Raw genomic sequence first — 24,314 nt, 5'->3', positions numbered from 1 at the left:
ATCCATCTTTCTATCCATCTTTCTATCCATCTTTCTATCCATCTTTCTATCCATCTTTCTATCCATCTTTCTATCCATCTTTCTATCCATCTTTCTATCCATCTTTCTATCAATCTTTCTATCCATCTTTATATCCATCTTTTTATCCATCTTTCTATACATCTTTCTATCCATCTTTCTATCCATCTTTATATCCATCTTTCTATCCATCTTTCCATCCATCTTTCTATCCATCTTTATATCCATCTTTCTATCCATCTTTCTATCCATCTTTCTATCCATCTTTATATCTATCTGTCTATCCATCTTTCAATGTATCTATTCATCTATTCATCTTTTGTAGATATCTATCCATCTATCTTATATTGACCACCGCACCTCATGGAACACAATGAACCCAGTAGTTTCTGCACATTTTTTCAAATCATTAAAAAAATAATGATCTATCCTTACCCTCTAAATATTTCCACTACTCTCAAAGGAAGCGACAATATTTGAAAAATTTTAGAAACTGTTTGAGTTGAGAAAGGAAATATAACGTAAATATTATGATATTTTAACATAACGTGAACTTCAAAAGATTAAAGAAAACATTAGCATTTTTTGTACACAAATTCGCATTCATTAAAAAAGTATATGTACATACCTAGTTCCACGGTATAAACTGCAATGCATTAAGATAAATTATGAAGGGACTGATGTAAGTGTAATTTCAAGTGACCCTCCATGCAACGATTGCAATGACATTTTCACAACGGTATCCTTAAAACCTGGTCTTTAACGTGGAAGATATTTTCGTTTTTCTAGGTTTACAAGTATTTCATTCTGAAAATGTTTTCCTGCGGTAGAAATGCGCAAATCGCTACTATAGAAAAATCTTAACCGAAAAAAATTGGTTTTTTAAAATTTTAAACATTGATATTTAATTCATTCTTAATCATACAGCGCTAAAAAGGTTACTATTGTGAATCGGACATTGACATGGTGGGTCATTTAAAATTACGCTCGGAGTAATTTTAATAACTTATTAATATAGGTACAGTCATGACGTTGAAAATGACACCACAAAAAAATATTCACCTCCAAATAATTCCATCTTTGTCTGTGTCTGATAGATTGAACAACTCTCTGCAAATCTCTTCTCTTTCCATCACGGTTCACTTACAGGATTAATTGATTGATTAACTAAACAGGACACTCATACTTGTCTCACTACAGCGCATCCAGCGTAATACTGATCAACGAGAGAGCACTTATCTTTGAACAAGGGCCCGGCACGGTTGATCCCGAGGTCGGGCCGGGTCAATCTCTGGCAAATTTTAGCTGGCGGTACGAGCCAACTTGAAAGAAAACATTAGTCGAGTCGGTACAATCATATTTTAGAAGAAACTAGCGTGCCGCGCCAGATATAATCATTTGGATAAACAGCAAGAAACACTTTCCAGGATCTAATTAAAATGGAAGAGGAATGAGATTTATAGAGGGGAGGGGGGGGGGTTACTATTCGCTCCCCCCTACCCTGATTACGCCCAGATATTCAGAAAAAGATATTTACAATTTTAATAAATACATGCAAAAATCTCTTCGGCCATAATAAAGATTGAATTCGTAAAAAATATTTTTGAAATGTGAATTTGGATCGTTTTTGATCCTAGTAAGAATATCCTGAAACAATTATATTATAGACTCTGATGTATAAGGTATAAGGTATATGATACAATGTCACCCACAAAAGATGAAAATTCAATGGTGACCAAAAACTTTTTAATGCACATCGAATTTTATTTAAAATATTGTCCTCTGACATGAATTTGGTATTTAAATTTTGAACTGATACCCAGGAAAAAGTTAGCATATTTCTGGCTCAACAAATTAGACAGAGAAGCATTTGGTTTCTGTAATTTTTGGTCTAAAAGTCAACAATTATAAAATATTTTTCTTAAACAAATCCGCATAAAAAAGGTAGAAGAAACGAGAAAATAAATTTGTTTCAAATTGTGATAAAAAAGTACAGCTATACTGGAACAAGGACCGAGTTTTTAAATCCGTGTGAGGGAACCAAGAAGTCTCATCCTTTGTGGGTAACCCTGTATTTCGTTAATTCTGATATTTAGCAAATATTTTGTTCTTGTTTGAGAGGAGAAGGTCGGATGAGATGGTGTATATGTTTATATATCTGTATATTTATATAAACTATGTTTACATAAAAACAGAATATACATAAACATACCTGCTTCTTAATATAAGGTAACAAATTCACCAAATTTTGAAAATTTTATTAATTTTCTTGTTTCATTTTTATTATTTTTTCAGGAATATTAATATAATTTAATTAAAGTGGTCCTTGTAATACAGATTGTAATAAACCATAAACAAATTTGTATCTTCCAGAAAGAAAATGAAAAATAAAAAGATGAAAAAAATAAAGGAAGATTGCAAAAAAATAGGTAAAAACGTAAAGAAGATTACAATTAAGAAGTTGAAAAACTAAAAGAAGATTGCAAAAAAATAGGTGAAAACGTAAAGAAGATTACAAGAAAGCAGATGAAGAACTATAAAAAAATTAAAAGAAAGCAGATGAAGAAGATTACAAAAAAAAGAAGATGAAGAACGAAAAGAAGAGTACAAGAAAAAATGAAAAACTAAAAGAATATTGCTAAAAAGAAGCTGAAAAACTAAAAGAAGATTGCAAGAAAACAGATGAAGAACTATAAAAAGATTTCAAGAATGAAGCTGAAAAACTAAAAGAAGATTACAAGAAAGAAGATGAAGATCTAAAAAAAGATTGCAAGAAAGACGATGAAAAATTAAGAGAAGATTAAAAGAATGAAGCTGAAAAACTAAAAGAAGATTACAAGAAAGAAGATGAAGATCTAAAAAAAAGATTGCAAGAAAGACGATAAAGAATTAAAGAAGATTAGAAGAAAGAAGATGAAGAACTAAAAGAAGATTACAAGAAAGAAGATGAATAACTTAAAGAAGATTACAAGAAAGCAGATGAAGAAGATTACAAAAAAGACGAGTACAAGAAAAAATGAAAAACTAAAAGAAGATTGCTAAAAAGAAGATTGCAAAAAAAGAAGCTGAAAAACTAAGAGAAGATTGCAAGAAAACAGATGAAGAACTATAAAAAGATTACAAGAAAGAAGATGAAAAACTAAAGAAGATTACAAGAAAGAAGACAAAGAAGAATTCAAAGAAGATTTCAAGAAAGAGGATTAAGAATTAAAGAATATTACAAGAAAGAAGATGACGAATTAAAGAAGATTACAAGAAAGAAGACGAAGAACTTAAAGAAGATTACAAGAAAGAAGATAAATAACTAAAAGAAGAATACAAGAAAGAAGAAGATGAAGGACTAAAAAAAGGTTACAAGAAAGAAGAAGATAAAGAACTATAAGAAGATTGTAAGGAGAATATAAAATATGGTTGAAGCCAATGATAGTGTGTGTACTACACTACTAGTAACTTGACACTATACTCTCATCTCAATTCAATCTGCAGATACACACTTTATAGGATTCATGCAATCAAAGAAAACAGGCCTTACTATAGTGCCGCCCCCCTTGGCCCCGGCGGGGAGGGGTGGGGGCGGGGGGTATGCAATCCTTAAACTATCCAAACTAACTAAAACTATAAATGCTATTTTATCTAATTTAGTCTCATCAGTTTCCTATCATTTATTCCTTAAGCACTAGCTATTATAGCAACTCAATATAATACAGCTATACTTCCCATTTTAAGAAATTGTCAAGATTTTTGGGTTTCGTGCATTTTAAGAAATCAGTTGGTAGATTTTTATTGTCTGAAAAAACTAAAGATGAATAAAAATGGGTTTCCTGGCGACTGCTAAAAAATGTTGCTTTTAAAGTAACTGAAGACTTAAATTTGAGTAACCCTCCTTTTAAACGTCGATTCACAACGTAACAGCGCCCTTTAAAACTTAATCTGATCAATAAAGTGGAAGATATCATCGTTTTTCTAAAGTGAAAAGTGTGTAACACCAACAATATCCTTCACTGTATCTAAAGCATACAGATTCGTGATTATCTTATTTTCAAGTTTTCAAGTTCAGTCTCACAGAGAACACTTGAACATTACAATATTTTAAGCAATACAAGTTAAAAAAAGAAGTAATTAGATTAATTGAATAATTTTCCATCATAAAATAAAAAAAACATGAAATGTTTTCTATTTCTAAATATGTGTAGTCATATCTGTAGTAAAATTGTAAAAACTAAGGTCACTAGAGTAAAAATTTTGGAATTAAATTTTTGCTCGAATTTTCGTTCACATACATCCAGTTTTTCATTTAGTTGTTCACGCTAAACTAACAAAATTTCTCAAGTCTTCATCTTTCCTTTTTCTAACTAAAACGCATCATAAAATATAAAATAATAACTTGTTATTTATTTTTATATATGAACAAACATAATTTTGTTAACCTCAAAAACATTATACTCGAACCGTATACGGTATAACCCAATTAAAGGAGAAAATTGACACAAATTAAAAATTAGTCCTAAACGTATAGGTTTGAATAACTGTATTGAAGTTTAAGTAAATGTATTAAAGTTTAAGTAGATGTATTGAAATTTCCAAATTCAAGGGGGGAGAAAGACATTAACCAACATTGATAAGGGGTTTATTGGGACAGGGTTTTCTTTAAATAAGTTCACATTCCTTTTGGAAAAAAATTCGAGAAACGTGTTATTTTTTAACATTTGATTGACACACAAATGACAATAGTGCAAGATGTTGAGGAAATTATTCAGCAAATTGTTCTCGAAAAAATCTATTTTACCCAGAATTGAAGAAAATTTGCATTCACAGCGCGCACCCTGGTATTCATCTTTGACTGAGTTTTCCTGCTAAATTACCGAGTAAACGTATAGGATATACAGGGTTACTCACAAAAGATGAGACTTCAGAGAATTTCAATCAGTTTTTTTTTCTTAAATTGATGTTTCCTCAAAACTTTTAAACTTGCTGTTTTCTTAGCCAAACAGTAAGAAACCCTTTAAAACAATTATATATAAAACGATTTCCAATAAAATTCAGATCGATAGAAATAAATAGTTTCAGGTCATCATTAAAGTCTTATTCTTTGTGAGTGACCCTGTACCTTTACTATACAGCCTTGCATGGACAAGTTAATAAATACCCTGATCCTCCCTTCTCAGTATCATTAACACCCCCTCCCCTGCCCTCCCATGCGCACCATAACCTTCCCTCCCCTCCTTCTTCATCTTATCCCTCCCATTCTCATCTTCCCATCCCTCTGCTCCCATCCCCCTATCCTAACCTTCCTTTTTGAACTGGCAACTTTGGAGTTGTTGGAACAGAACTAATTTAACTAATATAAACATTAAATGAATGCTCATCTTTTTAAGAATTTAAAGAGACTAAAAATAAAATAATTGTCATTTTCCAAAGAGTTACCCTACAAAATTTACAGCAGAACCCAGTAGACATATTCTTAAAAGAATGTGAAATGTAACCATTGTATCTAATATCTATGCAGCCGTCGAGATCCAAGAATATTTTTTTCAGCAAAAACAAAGCGATGCCGCGCCGGCTTAAAGTTTTCATGGTAAAGAGAAAAACGAAAATATTCTTCCTTCCTCATAGTCCAAAATCGTCAATATATATTTGTGCTTTCTTCAAAATATGAAACAAATCAGATTTTATTTACTTTCCTGCACAATTATAAATTTCCTACATAGACATATATTTATCATGGCTTAATGTCTTCACTACGCCCCTTTCCGCTTTATTGCCTTCCCTTTTTCTCCCCCCCCCCCACGGCCCTTCATTCCCCCTTAAAAGATCCATTTATTGTATTGATAGTGTAATTAGGCGACGACAAATTATAAATATTTCGAGAATATAATCAACAATGCACCTGCAACAGAACTAATAGTTTATACAGGTAAACCTCTCTTCAATAAATCACCCTCCCCTTCCATAGACACTAATATTGTATTTACTTAAAGCATGGGTGAAGACAAGACAGGTGACATTATAACCGTGATCGTTTGAAAACTTTTCTTTTAACCTACAACTTTTACTGGGTACAAAAATAGCTGACCACGCGTTTGATATTATTTATTTTAAGTGTAATATTTTAACAAATTTGTTCACGAAAAATGCCGCCTGAATAAAAAACGATTTAAACAATTCTTGGTAAAATCAAATCTATTCTTGGTTTTTATTTAGGTTGAAACAGTTTAATAATCACTAATCAGTAAAAATATATGTTTTGTTATATATATATATGCATATCGTATTTTCAACTTTTTTCAGTTTAAATATAAATTTTAGATGTTTAAATAAATATTTTTCGAGACAAAATGTTTCATGGGTCTAACCCGATCATCAGTTGGAATAAAATATATATATATATATATATACAACAGTGATAACTAGAAAACTCTTAAATAGAAAGACGACTTTTAGAATGAAGTTATAACTTTAAAAAGTCCAATGAGCATGAAAAAAGCAGAACATTTTTCGATGATACACTTTTTGTATCATCTGTCCCAGAATGTGCACTGAATGTATGGCAAATAATCTTATGGAGTTTAAATAAACTCAAACTTATCTAATATAATTTGCTTTAAAATCTATTATCTCTTTTTAAAAAATTTATTTAAGTTTATTTCATTTCAATTGTTAATTGTTCGTTAATTAATCGTTTATTGCCAATCTCATAAAAGTAAAAGTAGCTAAAAATGTTTTAAACATTTAGAATTCTTGGATAGTAATTTTCTTTGATTTTAAAATTCGTGGGTTAATTTTTAACTCACACAAGAGCTATTTAGTATGCCTTTTATACAAAAATTAATGTATATTTTATTAGTATACACACTTGGAGGTAAAGCAAACACTATAAACTGGCCAAAAACAATTAGTTGAATTAAATTAAATTGAATATATTCCCGTAAAATGATCAAATTAGTTTTTAAACTTAGAAATGATTTTCTAGAAATCCGCGAATATTATCATGAAAATTCACAATTCGGAACCAGTTTCAGTTTTCAAATCTTCAAGAAACGTATTCTTGATCTTAATTAATTGAAAGGTAAATAAAGCTATTTTAGTTATAATATCTGCTTTAACAGTTTGCTTTTGTAATTTAATTGTTATCCTTTAACTTTTAATTTATTTAAATGGATTAAGATTCAATTTTAACATTTTAAAATTATTAATTTACTTAAATGGTTGACCTTTAAGTGGTTTTTACGACCTAAATCATTGCAAAAAAAACCAAGAACTAGAATAGATTGATCGGAGTCATATTTTTATGATTTGCAGCCTATAAATGTTAATGGTTACACGTAGAAGTCGATAGAGTGTGTATCCCTGATAATCTATTAGTAACTTTTATAATACAGAGATCAATCTAAGACCCAATGCATTAATGCGGAAAAATATGAAATATTTCAATTTTCTAATGTACATGATTTCGCTGTTCCTTAGAAAGGAATTAAGTCTTTGACACAAAGGAATTGAGTGTTTGCCACAAACTCTGATTTTCTAATCCCAATATCTTTGGAACCCAATGTCGTAAACCTTTGATATTTCAAACTAATATTATTTTATCTAACAAAAGTCATATTTTGAAATGTCAAAGGTTTACGACGTTGGAATCCAAAGAACATCACAGTCTGTGGCAAAGACTCAATTCCTTTGATTTTGAATTGAGTCTTTGCCTCAAATTTTATTTTCTAATCTCTATATCTTTACTATCCAGCACGTGTCATGGATCTTATATATTTCAAACTATGAATTTTGTTGGATCAAATAATATAAATTTGAAACATCAAAGGTTTAAATTATCAGGCTGAAAAGATATGAAGATTAGGTTTGTGGCAAATACTCAAGTCCTTTTAAAATAAGATAGAGTGGGAGCTGTGGGTTAAGCTTAACAATTCCGTTTTTCAATTCTTTTGGATAAATCAGCCTAAGTGATTCTTAACAGATATATCATTAAAACTTAAAATTTCACGTAATAGATCGGCACACCCCTTGGACCCATGAATGTCCACAAAAAAATTCAGCCCAATCGGTCCAGCCGTTTGGCCGGCTATACGCAACATATATAGATTGGGGTTTTAATAATCATCTCATCCGCTACAGGATTTATTTAAACAAACCTAACCTAAGGGGATGCCAGTTCCAAACATTACACTCTCAGAAACCCTTTCTTTTTAAATCTTAACAAGATTTAACGAAATGCTGAATAATTCTAAAAATCTTTTCCCAAATACTTATAAAAATGAAGAATGTTTAGTTTCCCGCATTCTGAATAATAAGTCCCGCATTTCGCTGTTTAATTGCAATATTAGATTTTTCTGATATTTTGAAATAAGAAAACAGAGCCAGCGATTAAAAAAATTCAAGAAAATACGACTCAGGTCTATTCTGTCGTTGGGCTTTATTTACGGCTTGAGCTTTCGGATTCAAGTTGCATCTTATTTTCCAAAGAGTTTAAAAAAACGGTTTAATATTCTATTTGGTGGATATTCATGGTAGGAATTGGCGAATTCCGGGTTTTTATAAAAACAAGACTCAACATCGAGCCTTATTCTCCACTAAAACCAACCGATGTCGGTTTTCTTTTTCAATGGACCTCCTTAGTCGAACCTAAGATATCACAGTTGACAATCACGTGACGCAAGCTGTCGTCAGAGTAGGTATGAAAGCTGGGTTTAAGGAATTACGACCCTAGCCGAAGCTTTTAAATCGCAGGCTCTGAATGCATGGTTTGCATTCTTATTGTTTGTCTGAATTACATCACTTCATATTTTCGAAGCGCGTCTCGTGCTTCATGTGTGAATTTGCTTTGAAGATGTGATATGTTTCAAAAAGAAATTATTAATTACCAAAAGGCAAAAAAGTTTTCCTACAGGGGAACTTATAATGTCATTATTTGAGCCTATTTCACAGTTTTATGGGTACCATTACATTTTAAGACATTAACAAATCTAGGGTTATACTTCTAGATGTCTGGTGTAAGCAATGACACCGGTGGATTTTTGGGTTTTTGTGACACCTATCTCATTGGGGTAGATGGATCAATCACAACAAACTGTATGGTGAAGGTACACGTTAAAGTTTTATATTTATAAAATATGTTTTAAATGTAAGAAAAAATTGTCTTACATCGAGAATTCTTTGACAACTTATATACTATTTATTAGTCTCTGTTTGTATGGACTCCTATTGTTGCCTTGATCCTGTTGCTGCCTCAGTACATATATCAGATAAAAAACAAGGTAAACAATCAGCTTGGACATTTTCAAATCGTTCAGACTTCAGACTAGACAACCAATCCATCCGGGATGTAAACTGTATGCTGTTTATGTTCTTAGGGAACTTCCTTGGGCATCTCCATCTTGAGTATCCTGAAAGCAGTTTTCTCTTTATGTCTGATTATCTTGGCGATCTATGACTTAGTTCTTTGGCTTGGAGTAGAAAACAATGAAATCGTAGATATACTGGACCCAATACTAAGGATAGTGGTGTACTTTATTACGATCGCAATTGTTTTTGGTAAGGCATATTTTATTCTGAAGTATAGGAGTCTAATATTATATAAGATATAATTCAAAAATAAGGATTTTAATTAAGTTTATGAAACTTTTTTTAAGTTGAAAGAACCAACCGATGCGGAAGTTCTCCCGTTCTTTGGGTATTCTGGGGCCTTCTTTCAATGTTTTGGGCTGTTCGCATACTTTTCCAGATTAAAAGATATAGTAATGAGGGAAATGGCGAGGGGGTAAGTTTTAGAAATTTTAATTTGAAATAACTTTAAAAATCATGAATGTCTGTCATTTTTAGGATAAAAACATCAATGAGTTGGTGTCTAATGGAGTGTCATTTGTTCTTATATTCTCTGAGGTAATGTATATACAATAATTAAGCACAACCCATACAAAATATCATGCTTTAGATTTTGCCATAAATACTTTTTGAAATTCTTTTTAAGTTTATCGTTTGCTGCTTTGTGGACTTAAAACTAAAAGACGATACTAAAAGAAACCCTGAGATGACTGCATCATATGCTTCCTATGTGTTTATGAGCTGGCTGGATAAACTTGGAACACAGGGAAAGGTTAGGATTAACAATAATCAATCCTAAATTGTCAAATAACTTGAATTTAAAGGAAATTAGATTTAGAAGAATTAATGCTTATTTGCTCATTGCTTTCATTTTTCACTGTATCACTGGACTGTTAATAATAATTAAGCATTTTTCTTTTCCATTCCGTATACACTAATAATTCATATGAATTTTTAAAATTTAAATTAATAAATTGTTGATACTTCGATTTACAATGATTCTATCTAAACCTTTATAAGCTGTAAATATCATCATTGATAAAGAAATTTTTAGATTCATATTTTAAAAAATTGATGAAAATGAGACAATATCCATGCCATCGTTTACAAGATCAAGGTTCTCTAGTGAATCGATAATAACTTTCTTTAGTTACTAAAGACACTAAAGTAAATTAAAGTCTTAGCCACAAACTCTGATTTCTTGATCCTTTTATCTTTGCAACCAAATGTCGTAGACCTTAAATATTTCAAACTATGAATAAAATCAAATAATAAGTTTAAAATATCGAAGTTTTACACCATTATATTGCAAAGATATAGGGATTAGAAAATTTGAGTTTGTTGCAACGGCTCAATTTATTTATCTAGACTGCATTGACCTTGAAAGATTTGCCTTCCTTGGCTCCAGTGGATGCGTCTATTCGCTGTATTCAAAGTTTCCTGGCTCATCTAAAGAAGGCTTCAGAAGAAAATCCTCAAGGGTTTAAGTAAAGCAACCGCATTTTTTTTACTTTATATTGATCCTTATTACTAACTCTCATTAGATGCATATGCAGTTAAACAATTATCTGGGAAATTATATTCATATTATAAATACAAAAATACACGCAGTCTCTTTTTATTCGGTTCGGCAAATAATATAACTTTATGCAGAATAAACAATTTGTTAAATTATAATCCAAATTTTGAGGAACTAATTCTTTTTTTCCCATTTAAAATTTGCAAAGTAGATATTCTATGTGCTATTATATATATATTATGTTTTCACTGTTTAGATTAGTTCAAGTTCTTGTTATAAGCTTTGGTGGAGTTTATGCTCTGGTTTTCGTTAATCTAACAATAGTCGCATCACTTGAACAATATGAAAACAAAGTAAGCTATTTTTTATAAATATACTGTGATTACTCATATAACCTTAAATTAATGTCGTCTTTCCTCATTTTTAATTTAAAAATCCACTCAGGATTTTTAGTTTTAACTGAGGAAACTCTGAAAATGTTCCCTAGAAAGTGTAATTAATGTAAAAAATTAATTAAAGGCTCTGTCACCAGTCGAGGTGAGTTAAAAATTGTCTAGTGTGGCCAAGAGCTAGTGCACTAGAAATATAGCTTAACCGGCCATACTAGGTTCAACTTCTTAATAATCATTAAACCCGACCTCTGAACATTTTCAGAGTCGTGTATGGTATGCAAACTACAAAATGACTAGCGATACTGAAAATGGAGAGAGGACAACAATTTTGTTTTTAATTAAACATATTAAACTGCAAATATAAATAAAGAAATAACTAGGCTGTGGAGAGTGTTGTTGCCTTTGTAAAAAATCTAGCAGCACCGGCAGAAAAGGGATTAGTCCTGGCAGTTATACTGCTTTGCCTCTTATTCTCTAAACCAATCTTCACTGCTGTTGCTGGTAATAGGATGGTTACAGTATCAGCCTGGACCAGAGCTTCACTCCTAACAGGAATATACAGGTTTTTATGTTGTTCTAACATTTTAAATTTATTATGTCAAAGTTTATTATCATATTTTTTAAATATTAATTTATTTGCCTGTAGAAAGATGCTGAAACTGGCTCCCACTGCTTCCTCAGCAGGTTCTGCCGGAAAAATCACTTCAATGATCTCAACTGATGTTTTCAAAATTCAGGTTTCTTATAATATAGTGCACTTCTTGATGAAACCTGCATAATTTCCCTGTAAAGAAATTGTAAATAATTATAACCTTGGAGATGATTATGTTTTAGGAATGCTTGCTGGTCGGATTTGATATTTTTATTTCTCCGTTCAAAGTGGTGGTTGCTCAGGAATGAAAACACTTTTAATTTTTATTTCATAGATATTGCTAGTTTTGTTTCATTGATTTAGTTGTATTCTATAAGCTAGTAACTTTAGTCGACATCTCTCTAAGTGTTATTATTTTATCAGTATCTTCTAACAATGCTTCTTGGACATTATAACTTTTATACATTTCCGCTTTTAGTGTTCTCCCTCTTTACTACTGTTGTCATGGGCATTATTATGGTAAGCTATATCAATTATTAAGTCAAGGATTTAATTCAAAAAAGGCATTTTGACAATGATAACTATTTAGACTATTATTTATTTAGTTAAGATTTAACAAGCAGTTCATGACAGTTTCAGACGAGAGAATGAGGGTGAGTTTTAAAAAAAAATTTAAGCGCTATTTTATTTTTATTTATTGAACAACTTTGTTATAGATAACCAGTGAAATGTTGGGAGGAATGAAAATTATAAAGCTCTATGGATGGGAAAATCCATTCTATGAAAGAATAGAAGCATTAAGAAGGTAAGATAAATACCAAAAGATAAGTAAAATTGAATGAAAACATTGGCATCTATAAAGAACTTTTTTTAGTCAGGAGCGTATTATCAATATAAAGATAGGAGTAGTGTATTCTCTTGGTTGCACTATTCTCAGTGCATGTCCTCTCCTTCTCCCATCAATTGCTTTCGCTGCTTATGCAAACTCTGGAGATGGGTATGTTATATTTGTTTACTAAGAATAAATAACCCTGGAAAAGGTGAAAACTATCTTATTTACAGAGATATTCCTGCAGATGTATCCTACCCTTCTCTCATGCTCTATAGAAGAATGTCCCCGCCATTTGGAAATCTTCCTGCTGTACTTTCAAATATAATGACGACATTAGCAGCACTAAAGTGAGTTAGGGATTAACATTTAATTATGAATTTTAAATTTGGTAATTTTAAACTGGGGATTTAGCAAATAGAGAAATAATGATTTGTTCAGGAGAATCGAAGAGTTTTTAAAGCTGGAAGAACTATCAGAAGAGTAAGTGCTTTTTGTAAATTAACAAAGTTTACATTACAAAGAAATTGAGTCTTTACTACTGCAACTCAAATATTAAAATCCCTGTATGTTTTCAACCTTTTGGTGAAAACCTGTTATATTTAAAACTCTTAGATTATTTGATTTAACAGAATTCATAGTTTGACATATGTAAGGTCTGCAACATTGGGTTGCAAAGATATAGGAATTAAAAAATGATCAGAGTTTGTGACAAAAATTGCATTCCTTTGAATGATATACGTATTCCTTTTTACATTATACTTTATATTTTAATGATTACTGCTTCAGTAATGTCAAGAGAATTGGAAGGGACGAAAGTAGAATTGCCGTAGATATAGAAAGAGCTACATTCCAATGGAGTAGGTAACCAAATAAGTTTTTACAATTTTATAAAGATTATGCCAATTTCTTTGTTTGAAAACCTGTTTCCCTTGTCTAGTCCTGCTCCAGCAAGTTCTGAAGATGATGGGAAGAAAGATGCTGGGGAGTCTGCTGATACAAAAATAGCTGAAGAATGTTTTAGGTAAAACGCTATTTGATAAGAGAGCCTTGCTCTGATTATGAATTATAATAAATGATATTTAGGCTGGATAACTTAAACCTAAAACTTCCTCATGGTATTTTGGTTGGTGTGGTCGGAAACCTAGGCTCAGGTATAAACTCTAAATCCCACATAAACTTAGAATGATTGAACCTACAAACATACAAACACTTTCAACAATTATTTAATTTCATATATGTAGGGAAATCTAGCTTGCTTTCTTCAATGATAGGAGAGATGCCAAGAACCAGTGGATCTATTACACTAAGGTAAAGTGCTTACTTCTCAAAAAATGTAATCATAAATTATTGGTTCAAAATTTTACAAATCTTTTACTAATGATTATTTTTTAGTGGTAGCATTGCTCATGTTGCCCAGCAGTCCTGGATTCAAAATGCAACACTCAGGGAAGACTTACTCTTTTATTAATTTTTCTTTTAAGTATCGAGTTTTATGTTGATACTTATTTTCAATACAGAATTTGTAAATATTGAATACTTTACAAAAAAACGTATTGTGAGTTTTATATAACAGGGATAACATTCTCTTTGGAAAACCTTATGAAGAAGAGTTATACGAAGAAACGATTTACAGGTTCTTATAAAAGTCTAATAATTTCTGATAAGAATCATATTAAAGAAATATTTCATACTAATTTTTGTCATGACAGATGTGCGTTAACAACAGATCTAGACATTCTTCCGGATGGGGACGATCTAGAAATTGGTGACAAAGGTTTGATTATTTTCATTAATTAAAATATATTGGTTTACAGAAAATTCTTTAGTTTTATAAAGTTTTGGAAAATATTATCATTATGGTAGTCCTACTTTCATCGGACATCCCATTAGAAACCATGGGAGACCATTTGGAAAGACCTCCAAAGGAATTGAGACTTTGCCACAATCTCTAATTTTCTAATCCCTTTATCTGTGGAACCCAATATTCAAAACTATGAATTCTTTAGAATCAAATTATCTTAGTTTGAAATATCAAAGGTTTACACCGTCAGGTTGCAAAGGTATAGGGAATAGAAATTTTAGTTTGCGGCAAAGGCCCAAGTCCTTTTTAATTGCAGAAACTCAAATTGTCATTGGAAAGTTTGGGTCTCCAATGATAAAAATTTTGGAGTCTGTTATGAAATACAAGAGTCTTACATAAAAAGCTTTAGCGATAGCTATGGGGAGTCTGCTGTAAAATAAGAGGGTCTCCGATCAAACTTTCAAAGTCTCAGATTAAATTCTTTGGGTCGTTGATAAAAAAAATTGAGTCTCTCAGGAAAAGCTTAGGTGTCTCAATTAATTAATCAATTAATGGAAAGGTTCGGGTCTCCGATGTAATTCTTATGATGATGGTAAACTTCCCAGTCTTGGTATTACTCTTGCATTCTTGTCTTTTAATAGAATTCATTTGTCATGTTAGGTACCAATCTCTCTGGAGGCCAAAGGCAACGAATAGCGATAGCTCGAGCCGTTTACAATGACGCTGATATCTATCTTTTCGATGATCCCCTGTCTGCTGTAGATGCTCATGTTTCCAAACATCTCTTTGATGAGGTTAGTTGTAAAGAAAGGAATTGAGTTTTTTGACACAAACTCTAATTTTCTAATCCATATTTCTTTGCAAGCTGATTGTGTAAACATTTTATATTTCAAACTTTATTATTTGATCTATAAGAATTCATAGTTTGAAATATCTAAGGTCTACAACATCGGGTTGCAAAGATATAGGGATTAGAAAATCAGAGTTTGTGGCAAAAACTCAATTCCTTTAGTCTTTGCCACAAACTCAAATTTTTTAATTCCTAAATCTTTGCCAATTGATGGTTTAAACCTTTGATATTTCAAACTTTATAGATTTTTTAATCTAACATCCTGTTTTATTTGCAATATCGATGTCCACGTCATTGCTTTGCGAAGATATAGAAATTTGAAAATCAGAGATTGTGGCAAAGCCTGAATTCCTTTAAATAAAATACAAATTCCTTTTTTAAATTATATTTAAAACAACAAGTAAATAGATTAGTTAATCAAGGCTAAATCCTAGTGTCATATTTTTAACATTTTTTAGCACGTGTCTTTATTTTAACAAGCATTTATAAACTATATTTTTATTTAGGTGATTGGTCCTAATGGCTTCTTATCTCATAAAACTCGCGTATTCGTTACTAACGCTATAGGTTTCCTACCACAGGTATTGTAAAAAAATCAGATTCACTTCACTTTTTTACCTGAAACTGGTCTTTAAAAAATAAGAATAGTTTTATTCGTCTTTTCGTTTTCTATGTCGTCTTTAGAGTTTATACAAAAATAGATACAGAAACCTAAGTTACGAACAGAATAATAGAGCTGTTTTTTTTAGATTTTCCTAACATTCTGTTAGCAATAAAGAATTGCTTTTTGAAGTTAAATATTACGAACAAAATATTAGGATTTTTTCTAACACTTTAGTATCTTCTCACTTAATCACCTTTAGTAGAAGACTACTAGTGACAAATGAAACCATTTAATACTGTGTCTGTACAGTGTACACCACTGTACATTATATTTAAGACTCAAAGTTACAGCGGCATATCTTCTGAAAAACATAAATACATTTTTCAGGTAGATTTTGTGATTGTTCTAAAGAAAGGAGTAATTGTAGAATCTGGTCCGTTCTCCCAATTAGTGCAGAAGGTATTAAACTATATATTTATTACATTTATTAACTTCATTGTATCATAATACAGGGTGGAGAGTTGACAAGATTGATGGCAGATGTTCCACAAGAAAAAGAAGATGAGGTTTTAATTCTTTCATTATAAAACATAGATGATATTGGAAAAGAGGTTTTTAGAATAGCAAATGCATTTAATGAAAGATATGTTAACAAAATCATTAGGCTTATGAATATTCTATTGTAATATTTATCATTTGTTGACGTTTAAAATTAATTTATATAAAATCCTTCAAATGATTTCAATTGTCCCGATAATTAAAAGTAAAACATAAATGCAGCCTCAGGGACTAAATACCTTGATTAGTGATAAATAATTGAACCAAATAGGCTAGGTTCAACCACTTTTCTTCTGCTCTGATTCAAATTAAAGAGATGTAGTTCAACCGAGTCTACGTAGTTCAACTACTTTTTGTATTAATAAAATTTGCTCCCAAGTCACCTATTTTAACTATTCATGAAAATATAGAAAAGAAATTTTAACGTCTCCATTATAACTTTAAACATACATTTAATGAAGAACCCCAAAAATTGTATGAACAAACTAAATTCATTGTTCAAGTAACGTAATCCTAAAACTGCTTATTGACGAATGTAAGTAGTTTTTAAACATTCATTACAAAAGTTGGGCGCTAAATTGGCCTTTTCAAAGCAACATCTGTTTTTCTTTTTAACTTGCTTGATATGTCAAAGGATGAAATGCTTTATTTAAAAGTTTTGATCTGGTTTGGAACGCAAACCAGTGCAGTATTGAGTTATGTAATTCACCTAAACACTTTAGGAACAACTTGAGCAGAAAAAGCAACCTAGAAAACCACGAAAAAAGGTATTTTTAATATCTGAAATAATATAAATATATTTGCTTTTTATGAATATTGTGCATTTTTTACTTTCTTCATATTTAAAACGTCAATATTGAAACCGTGTTTGTAGTAATGTGGAATTTGAGCAACACACAAAATTAAAGATAAATTTCATACTAATAGTTAATACATTTTTAGAAGGAAAACACGGAGCATAAGAAACAGTATGCCGATGAAGTAGCTGGAAACAAAGCAGTTCCTCTTAGTGTATACCTTAAAACTTACCAGAATGGAGGATTGCTTTATGTCTTCGGATTTTTCTTATTTCTTATTCTAAAGTAAGTTTTAAAAATACTTTAAAAGTACGGAAATATAAACTAAAATTATTCAGGTTTGTTACTCAGATTGTCAATGAGAGATGGGTAATGTGGTGGAATGAAAACACGTTCCCCTGGGAGGATTCGGATCCAAATAGAGTAAAAAGTTTTATGATTTATTTATATAGAAAACAAGAGTGAACAATGAAAAAAGTCTTTATGTTCATGTTTATTTAAGTTTTGTTTATTCAGGAAAGTAGAACAACCATGTTTATTAATGGATATGCTCTCCTTTCTCTTGTTCATGGTATAGTTCTAGGGATAGCTTACTTTTTCTTGGTTGTCTGCCTTATTAATGCTGCAAGGTATATATCTACTTAATACTTGGTTACTTTTAAAATATGAAAAACTCCTTTTTTCCTTTAATCCATTCTACGTTTATTTTATGAGGTTGATTTAATTGATATTCTGTTTTAGAAAAGTTCATATAAATATGCTGAATAATATACTTCATGCACCAATGGCATTCTTTGATGTTACTCCAACAGGGCGTATACAAAACAGGTAGAGTATAGTTCAAGAATATTTGTAGATGAAAGCAGATTTAAGAAAATCATTATAATTAATATTGTAGCCATATAAAGTTCACAGAAATTTGTTATTAGGTTTTCAAAAGATATTTTTGCTTGCGATACTTTGGCTGCACCGAGCACACTCAATTTCTGGATGAATGCACTTCAGGTAAACGAAAAATTCAACAAAATTGCAAACTTAAACTTTAGATTCATTCTCTTATTAGATTGTTGCTATTGTAATTCAATGTGCCATGAGTGTAGCGTATGCTTTAATTCTCCTAGTTCCATTAATTCTCATCATGGGAATTGGATTCATGAGGTAAACCTTTTCACCTTTTTTTTCACTAATAAGATAATATTAATACGATGCAGTTTGATTTCGTAAATATAAAAAAATACTTCATTCTCCACTTTAAGTGTAATCACGAATGAAAGAAATGTTGGTGTTAAGTTTCTTATTAATAGAGGCCATATTAAAGATAATATTTCATTGAATGCATTGACAATGGACATCGTATAAAATGGACATTAATTTAGGTTTCTTCCTGTGCTTCGTAAGTTGTCTAGACTTGAACTGGCTGCTACAGCACCTCTTATGTCTCATTTTGGGGAAACATTGGCAGGAATAGGATCTATTAGAGCTTTCCAGGTTAATATTCACTAACACCATAGACCTGCAAATAATCTGAATAAATGTAAGCAACTTGTTACAGGCAGAGGAGCAGTTCAAACTTGAATCTCAGCGTAGAATTGACGAAGCTAACAAGGAACATTTTAATATGAAAAAAAAACACATTTCTTTTTGATTTAAGTAATCATAAAAAAGTTTCACCAGCGGACAAACATTTTGTTTAAAAAACTATTTTGAAAAGAAAAAAGAATTTCTATGAGTTATTGAAATCAATACCAGGTGTATAAACTGCTCTGGTGTCTAACCAAATGGTTTAACTTGAGAATGGAGCTTGTTGTTGGAGTTATTGGTATAAATAATTAAAAATCAAACTATCTAAAATGAAGACAATTTCTTTATAAAATCCCAATTGTTTTGGCTGTTTAAAATAAGTTTTCAATCCCCTCGTTCCACTATACTCATTTTACATTCTGAGTAAGGCTTTCTGGTAACAATTTTAACTTTAACCGTCGCTCTTCAGCTGCCATTTTTCTTTGTTGTAAATCGTATTTCTTGAATTTTGTCTGTTTAAATTTGCGGAATATTTAAAATAATATTCTTTTCTGACCAGATATGCTATCTTTAAACTATCATAAACTTTTCCTGGGATCTTGTAAGTTCCAACAAAATATTTGGGCCTGATTGGTTCAACCGTCACAAACAGACAAGCAAAGTATATATATTTGTGTAATATATATATGTATATATTAAGTCAGGCTTGCATACAGCACGATTTGCACAATTTAGTCAATGTCTTTTCATCTGAAGTAGTATTGAAAAAAACATCGTCATTTTTATTTTTATTAATGTATTATTTTAGGTTTTGGTGTTACTATAATGGCAGTCTTTCTTCGCTATTCCATGTCTCCTGGTAAGAATAAAATTGTCTTACAGTGTCCGAATTTAATGAATTTAAGCCGCGGCTCAGATTCTTAAATTCGGACTTAGGACTAATTCTATTGCTATTGCTATATTTGAATAGTATTTGTAAAATATATTGAAATGTAAAGATTAAAATACTATCTTATCATTTAGGTGATGTTGGTATTCTACTGTTGAATGTATTTTCCATGTGCCAGGTCGTGAACATTCTTGCCTTTGTGTTCATTCAAATGGAGAAGGAAAGAGTTTAAAGTCATAATGTTAAAAATTTCATAACACAAATCTTGCAATTTTATTATTTTATGAATAGCCTAGACATTTTTTGACTGTTTAAAACTTTTGTAAACAGTCCTACCAATCTGTTGAAAGAGTCCTGGAATACTCGGATACTCCTATGGAGGCAGAATGGGGTGAGACTAATGAGGAGGTTCTGAAATGGATAAAGCATGGAGAAATTATTCTTGAAAACTACAGGTTATTTAAACCAATTGGCTTCAAAAAATAGCTATTAAAAAGTAGAGTTTGAGACAAGTGTTCATTTCTCATCCCACACTTTCCTGGCATTTTATAATAATCAAGTTTTATTTGCAGTATGCGTTACAGGGATGGATTAAACCTAGTGGTCAAGAAACTTTCTGCTAAAATTAATCCAGGAGAAAAAATTGGTATTGTGGGACGAACAGGTAACCATTAACCATTATCAATTCAGATAGAGCAAGAATAAATGTTTATTTGATTAAGTCGGTTTAGTAAATATCACATAAATTTTTATGATTTGTTAGGAGCTGGAAAGAGTTCTCTACTTTTTGCTCTCTTCCGATTGGCTGAGGCAGCTGAAGGAAAAATTTATATTGATGGCACTGATATCAGCACAATAGGTAAAAATTTTAAAAATATTATTTTATTGTGCATTTCATTTGTAATCTTCTCTTAGGTTTACACGTACTCAGACAAGCTCTTTCTATTATACCTCAAGAACCAGTTCTGTTTTACGGTTCTCTTAGATCCAATCTAGATCCTCTGAATCTATATGCAGACAAGGACATCATTGCTGCCTTGAAATATGCTCATCTTAAAGATTTTCTTGCAAGCATAGGGTAGGTTATAAAGATTTTAGTTCTCTGATAAACAAAAAAATAATTTTGTTTTTAAGGGATAACCTGGAGTTTGCTGTTGCTGAAGGAGGTTCAAATCTTTCTGTCGGACAAAGGCAGTTGATTTGTCTTGCAAGAGCACTACTGAAGAAAACTAAGGTATATACTTATACCTTATACAAATATATACAAATATATAGAAAAATATTTTGTCAAAGGTAACTATTAAAAACATTTAAATTCATCTTCAACCTAGAATTTACATTTGAATACACCTTGCTGAATCTATAATACTTGTTTTCAGAAAATACAACTTTACTGTTTATATTTAAGGTATTGATGTTGGATGAGGCAACAGCTGCAGTTGATCAGGAATCAGATGCAATGATTCAGGCAACCATTCGAGAACAATTTGCTGGTTCAACTATACTCACAATAGCCCATAGGTGATATATTTAAAGATTCAGTGATCCGTAGGTTGAGCAGTACAAAGTTATAAGAAAGAGAACATATAAAAAAATTGTTTAATTTTAGGATCAACACAATTTTGGATTACGATCGTGTCATGGTATTGGACAAAGGAGAGATCGTTGAGTTTGATACTCCAAAGGTTAGACTCATTATTCAGTATTTTCGTAAAAGCAGTTCTATCTAGTAATAAAATATTGCAAAATGGACATTTCTTTTGCGTTTTCTAGACAATTACTCTTTCACCTTCATGCAATCCAGTCGTCATATTTACATATTTTTCTACCTTTATAACAATTTCCAGGATGTCACGCTTATTGGCTACAATTATTTTAGTGTAGCAACTGTTGTAACACAAAAGAGGGTACAAAATAGCAGTTATTAACTTATTAATGAATGAATTGAAAAGATTAGTGATTTTAAGTAAATTACAAAGTTTTGAAAGAAAAACACTAACATTCTCTATCAATTTGCAGCAATATTGTATTATATTTTTATAGACTTTGATGAGCATTGACGGAGGAATCTTTCAATCAATGTGCAAGAGCGCAGGAATTCTTTAATTCTCTACAAACAAAGAATCGTTCTTTTTGTTTTCTTCTTTTCTGTGTAAAATGTGTATGTTAATTATTTATTTCAGTACAATAATAATGTTTACGATAATTAAATTGAATAAAAGTATAAAGTATAAAAAAGCTGAAGCTTCAGATGTATTTTGTTTTTGCTTATACTTAGGGTTGAAATTGCTCAAATTGCATTTTCGGTTTCCATCAATTTCATTAAGGGGCGTACGAGGGGGGGGGGCCGGGCCCCCCCGCCCCCCTCTACGCGTGCCCCCCCTGAGAGGCTGAGAGGGGGCACCCATGAGGGAGGCTCTTTTAATATTACATCTGCTTGCATTTACCTTCCTCAGGCCAGGCACAGTGGCGTACCTAGGGGGCAGTAGTTCTGTTGCCCCCCCTGGGAGTTCCAGGCGGGGCAATGCCCCCCCTGGAAAATACAAAATTAAAAGGAAACTACGTTTAAAAAGTAACACCTGACAATGACAAAGACTAAGGATTTGTCTGAATTCATTGTTAACACAAGGAGAGAAAAGTTTTAGCCTTCTAAAGAGAATACTTCATTACACAAGATGTACTATGACGGAGAGCAGACTTAACGATCTTGCACTTAAAGCTTTACACCCTATAAGGCTGTCTGAGCTCTCTACTGAAAAAATCATTGAAATGTTTGTGCAAGCAAATCCCAGAAAATTGTAGCTTAAAAGGGTTGGTGAATATGTAGATTGAGTAAATTCTATCTAAAAAATTCAGAAGAAATTTCGTTTATTAGTAAAAATATAATTTTAATGATGCTGTGATTATTGATTTATGGTATTTTTATGGTGAACAAAACAAGTCCAGGTGGGAGGGGGGCAAAAAAATAAAAAAGGTATCAATATTTTTTCAAAAAAGGGGTTTTTAAGGGGGGGCATACTGTTGCCAAGGGGGGGGACCCCTCAATTTTTTTTGCGCGCTTACGGGCGCAAATTGTGCGCCCCCTAAACAAAAGCCCTCGTACGCCCCTGATTTCATTTCCATACTTAATTTTTTTCCAATTAAGAGTTATGACACAAAAAGGATGTTTAGTAAAAGCCAAGAAATTGCAGGTTCTTGGTTTAAAGAATATTTGTATAAAAGTTTAAATATTTTTCCATACATATCACGTACTTTGAGATTGTTTATGAAATCAAAATAAATGAACAAAAAGAATACTTTACCTCTTAAACCATCTAGTATGTTCTTATATAACTAACTTTATATTATATATCTACCTTGGTAACCCAGCTTTGCCTAAAATTATATATTAAAAGCATAAGAGTAACTTGATACATGTATATGTATATAAATTCCATGCAAATTGCAAATTATCATTGAACCCCCCGTCGTAATTGTTTACGACAAATATTGTGCCTAGGGTTGGGTTCGCAGGGGGGCCGGGGGGTTAGGGTCGGCCAGTTGTCAGGTTAAAAGATACGTGAAGAATTATTTATCGAATTGAGGCCGGAATACAGAAAAACAATACACAAAACTACTTTTATTAGTTATTCGCGAGTCATATACAGGAAAAATCTTGGGGGTAATGGCCTTTAATAGTTACGCGGAGTGGGAAAAAAATATTTATTCCCCCCCCATTAACTCAGAAGCTAAGATCAAGATAAGATCAAGTTTATTGCTAAAATTCATGTATCTGTTTACAGAACGAATTCATAATTACAAATTGATAATTATTTTAACAGTACAAGTATAAAGCAATTAGGTGAAAAATAGCTCTTGGCTGTTCTGATTATTTTTTCCACCTAATTTCAATAATGATAACATATTAGACACTATGCTGCCTTTAACTACCTCAAAATTCAAGCCTTCTTTATTCTATTTCCATCTTTTTGAGCTAGATTTATTTTGCGCAAAAAAGCTTCAAAGGGAGGTGGGAGGGGGGGGGGGAATTTGAAACGTGTATGCAGAATATTTTTTGGAATACTAAGAAACTTAATGCATATATAATCAAGAAATATTATAAAGGTCCAAAATATTAATTACGACAATGAATAACGATTTAAAATAGAGATAAATGAATCTTTACTAACCTCCGAATTCAAGTCGTCTTTTTTTTTTTAGTTTTGAAATGGGTAATTTGGTAAAGTTAATTAATTATATAATTAACTAAATATTGATTTCTGATGCTATTTTATCACATTTTTCACAACTAATCTCAGATTCATATTTAAAAAGATTTTAGATTTTGATAAAATATTATCAATGTTTCATGTTGCGGATGTAAGCTGCAGTATACCCTATAGGCTTATATAGGTGACCTGCCCCCCCTATACCCCTGGTTCTATAATCCTCAACACATAAACAAATTAACCCCCCCCCCCCCTTTAAATCTGACGGAAAAATTTGAAACAAACAAGTCTGTCTTTCGAGTGTCGAGTCTCTCTTGTCAGCAAAAGAAGCCACTTAAAAAATATCTGTAATTGAAAAGAAGTTCTTCAAAAACATAAAAGCCACTTTTGTAATCAATACGTA

The 24,314-nt window shown here is 31.3% G+C and overlaps 2 protein-coding genes across 2 annotated transcripts in view; one reads left to right on the top strand and one right to left on the bottom strand.

Annotated features, from left to right (window-relative positions):
• LOC111695351 (colorectal mutant cancer protein) overlaps positions 1 to 2,248 on the bottom strand; it is a 16,294-nt gene extending 14,046 nt beyond the window's left edge. The window contains exon 1 of the mRNA XM_023464656.1: positions 1,081 to 2,248. Coding sequence (XP_023320424.1) covers positions 1,081 to 1,151 — 71 coding nt within the window. The 5' untranslated portion in view covers positions 1,152 to 2,248. The remainder of the gene's footprint in view (positions 1 to 1,080) is intronic.
• A 4,746-nt stretch (positions 2,249 to 6,994) lies between these two features.
• LOC111695349 (canalicular multispecific organic anion transporter 2) lies at positions 6,995 to 21,908 on the top strand. The gene is made up of 49 exons (XM_023464654.1): positions 6,995 to 7,084; positions 9,009 to 9,107; positions 9,207 to 9,281; positions 9,378 to 9,558; positions 9,657 to 9,784; positions 9,847 to 9,906; positions 9,995 to 10,120; positions 10,717 to 10,835; positions 11,124 to 11,220; positions 11,640 to 11,821; positions 11,906 to 11,996; positions 12,094 to 12,153; positions 12,275 to 12,370; positions 12,457 to 12,504; positions 12,568 to 12,656; positions 12,726 to 12,848; positions 12,914 to 13,030; positions 13,122 to 13,163; positions 13,470 to 13,544; positions 13,621 to 13,704; positions 13,767 to 13,834; positions 13,925 to 13,991; positions 14,076 to 14,129; positions 14,257 to 14,316; positions 14,393 to 14,457; positions 15,145 to 15,278; positions 15,841 to 15,915; positions 16,326 to 16,397; positions 16,451 to 16,504; positions 17,219 to 17,263; positions 17,439 to 17,578; positions 17,632 to 17,716; positions 17,810 to 17,922; positions 18,035 to 18,121; positions 18,223 to 18,298; positions 18,357 to 18,451; positions 18,670 to 18,781; positions 18,846 to 18,899; positions 19,043 to 19,112; positions 19,623 to 19,673; positions 19,838 to 19,923; positions 20,034 to 20,158; positions 20,276 to 20,367; positions 20,467 to 20,562; positions 20,619 to 20,781; positions 20,838 to 20,937; positions 21,112 to 21,224; positions 21,313 to 21,388; positions 21,747 to 21,908. The coding sequence occupies exons 2-49, from the start codon at positions 9,009 to 9,011 to the stop codon at positions 21,807 to 21,809; spliced, it is 4,383 nt and encodes a 1,460-aa protein (XP_023320422.1). The 5' UTR covers positions 6,995 to 7,084; the 3' UTR covers positions 21,810 to 21,908.
• Positions 21,909 to 24,314: the final 2,406 nt, after the last annotated feature.

This window comes from Eurytemora carolleeae, unplaced genomic scaffold (assembly GCF_000591075.1).
Source record: "Eurytemora carolleeae unplaced genomic scaffold, Eaff_2.0 scaffold8, whole genome shotgun sequence".
NCBI classification, from domain to species: domain Eukaryota; kingdom Metazoa; phylum Arthropoda; class Copepoda; order Calanoida; family Temoridae; genus Eurytemora; species Eurytemora carolleeae.
This window is presented reverse-complemented; position numbering and strand designations above follow the sequence as displayed.

Bases quoted from the DNA above. Each gene is read 5' to 3' on its own strand.
- LOC111695349 (XM_023464654.1), top strand. From the start codon at position 9,009: ATGTCTGGTGTAAGCAATGACACCGGTGGATTTTTGGGTTTTTGTGAC. The intron at 14,130-14,256 runs GGAAGACTTACT...TTTATATAACAG, and splicing joins ATTCAAAATGCAACACTCAG to GGATAACATTCTCTTTGGAA. The intron at 18,452-18,669 runs GTAAACCTTTTC...ACATTAATTTAG, and splicing joins ATGGGAATTGGATTCATGAG to GTTTCTTCCTGTGCTTCGTA.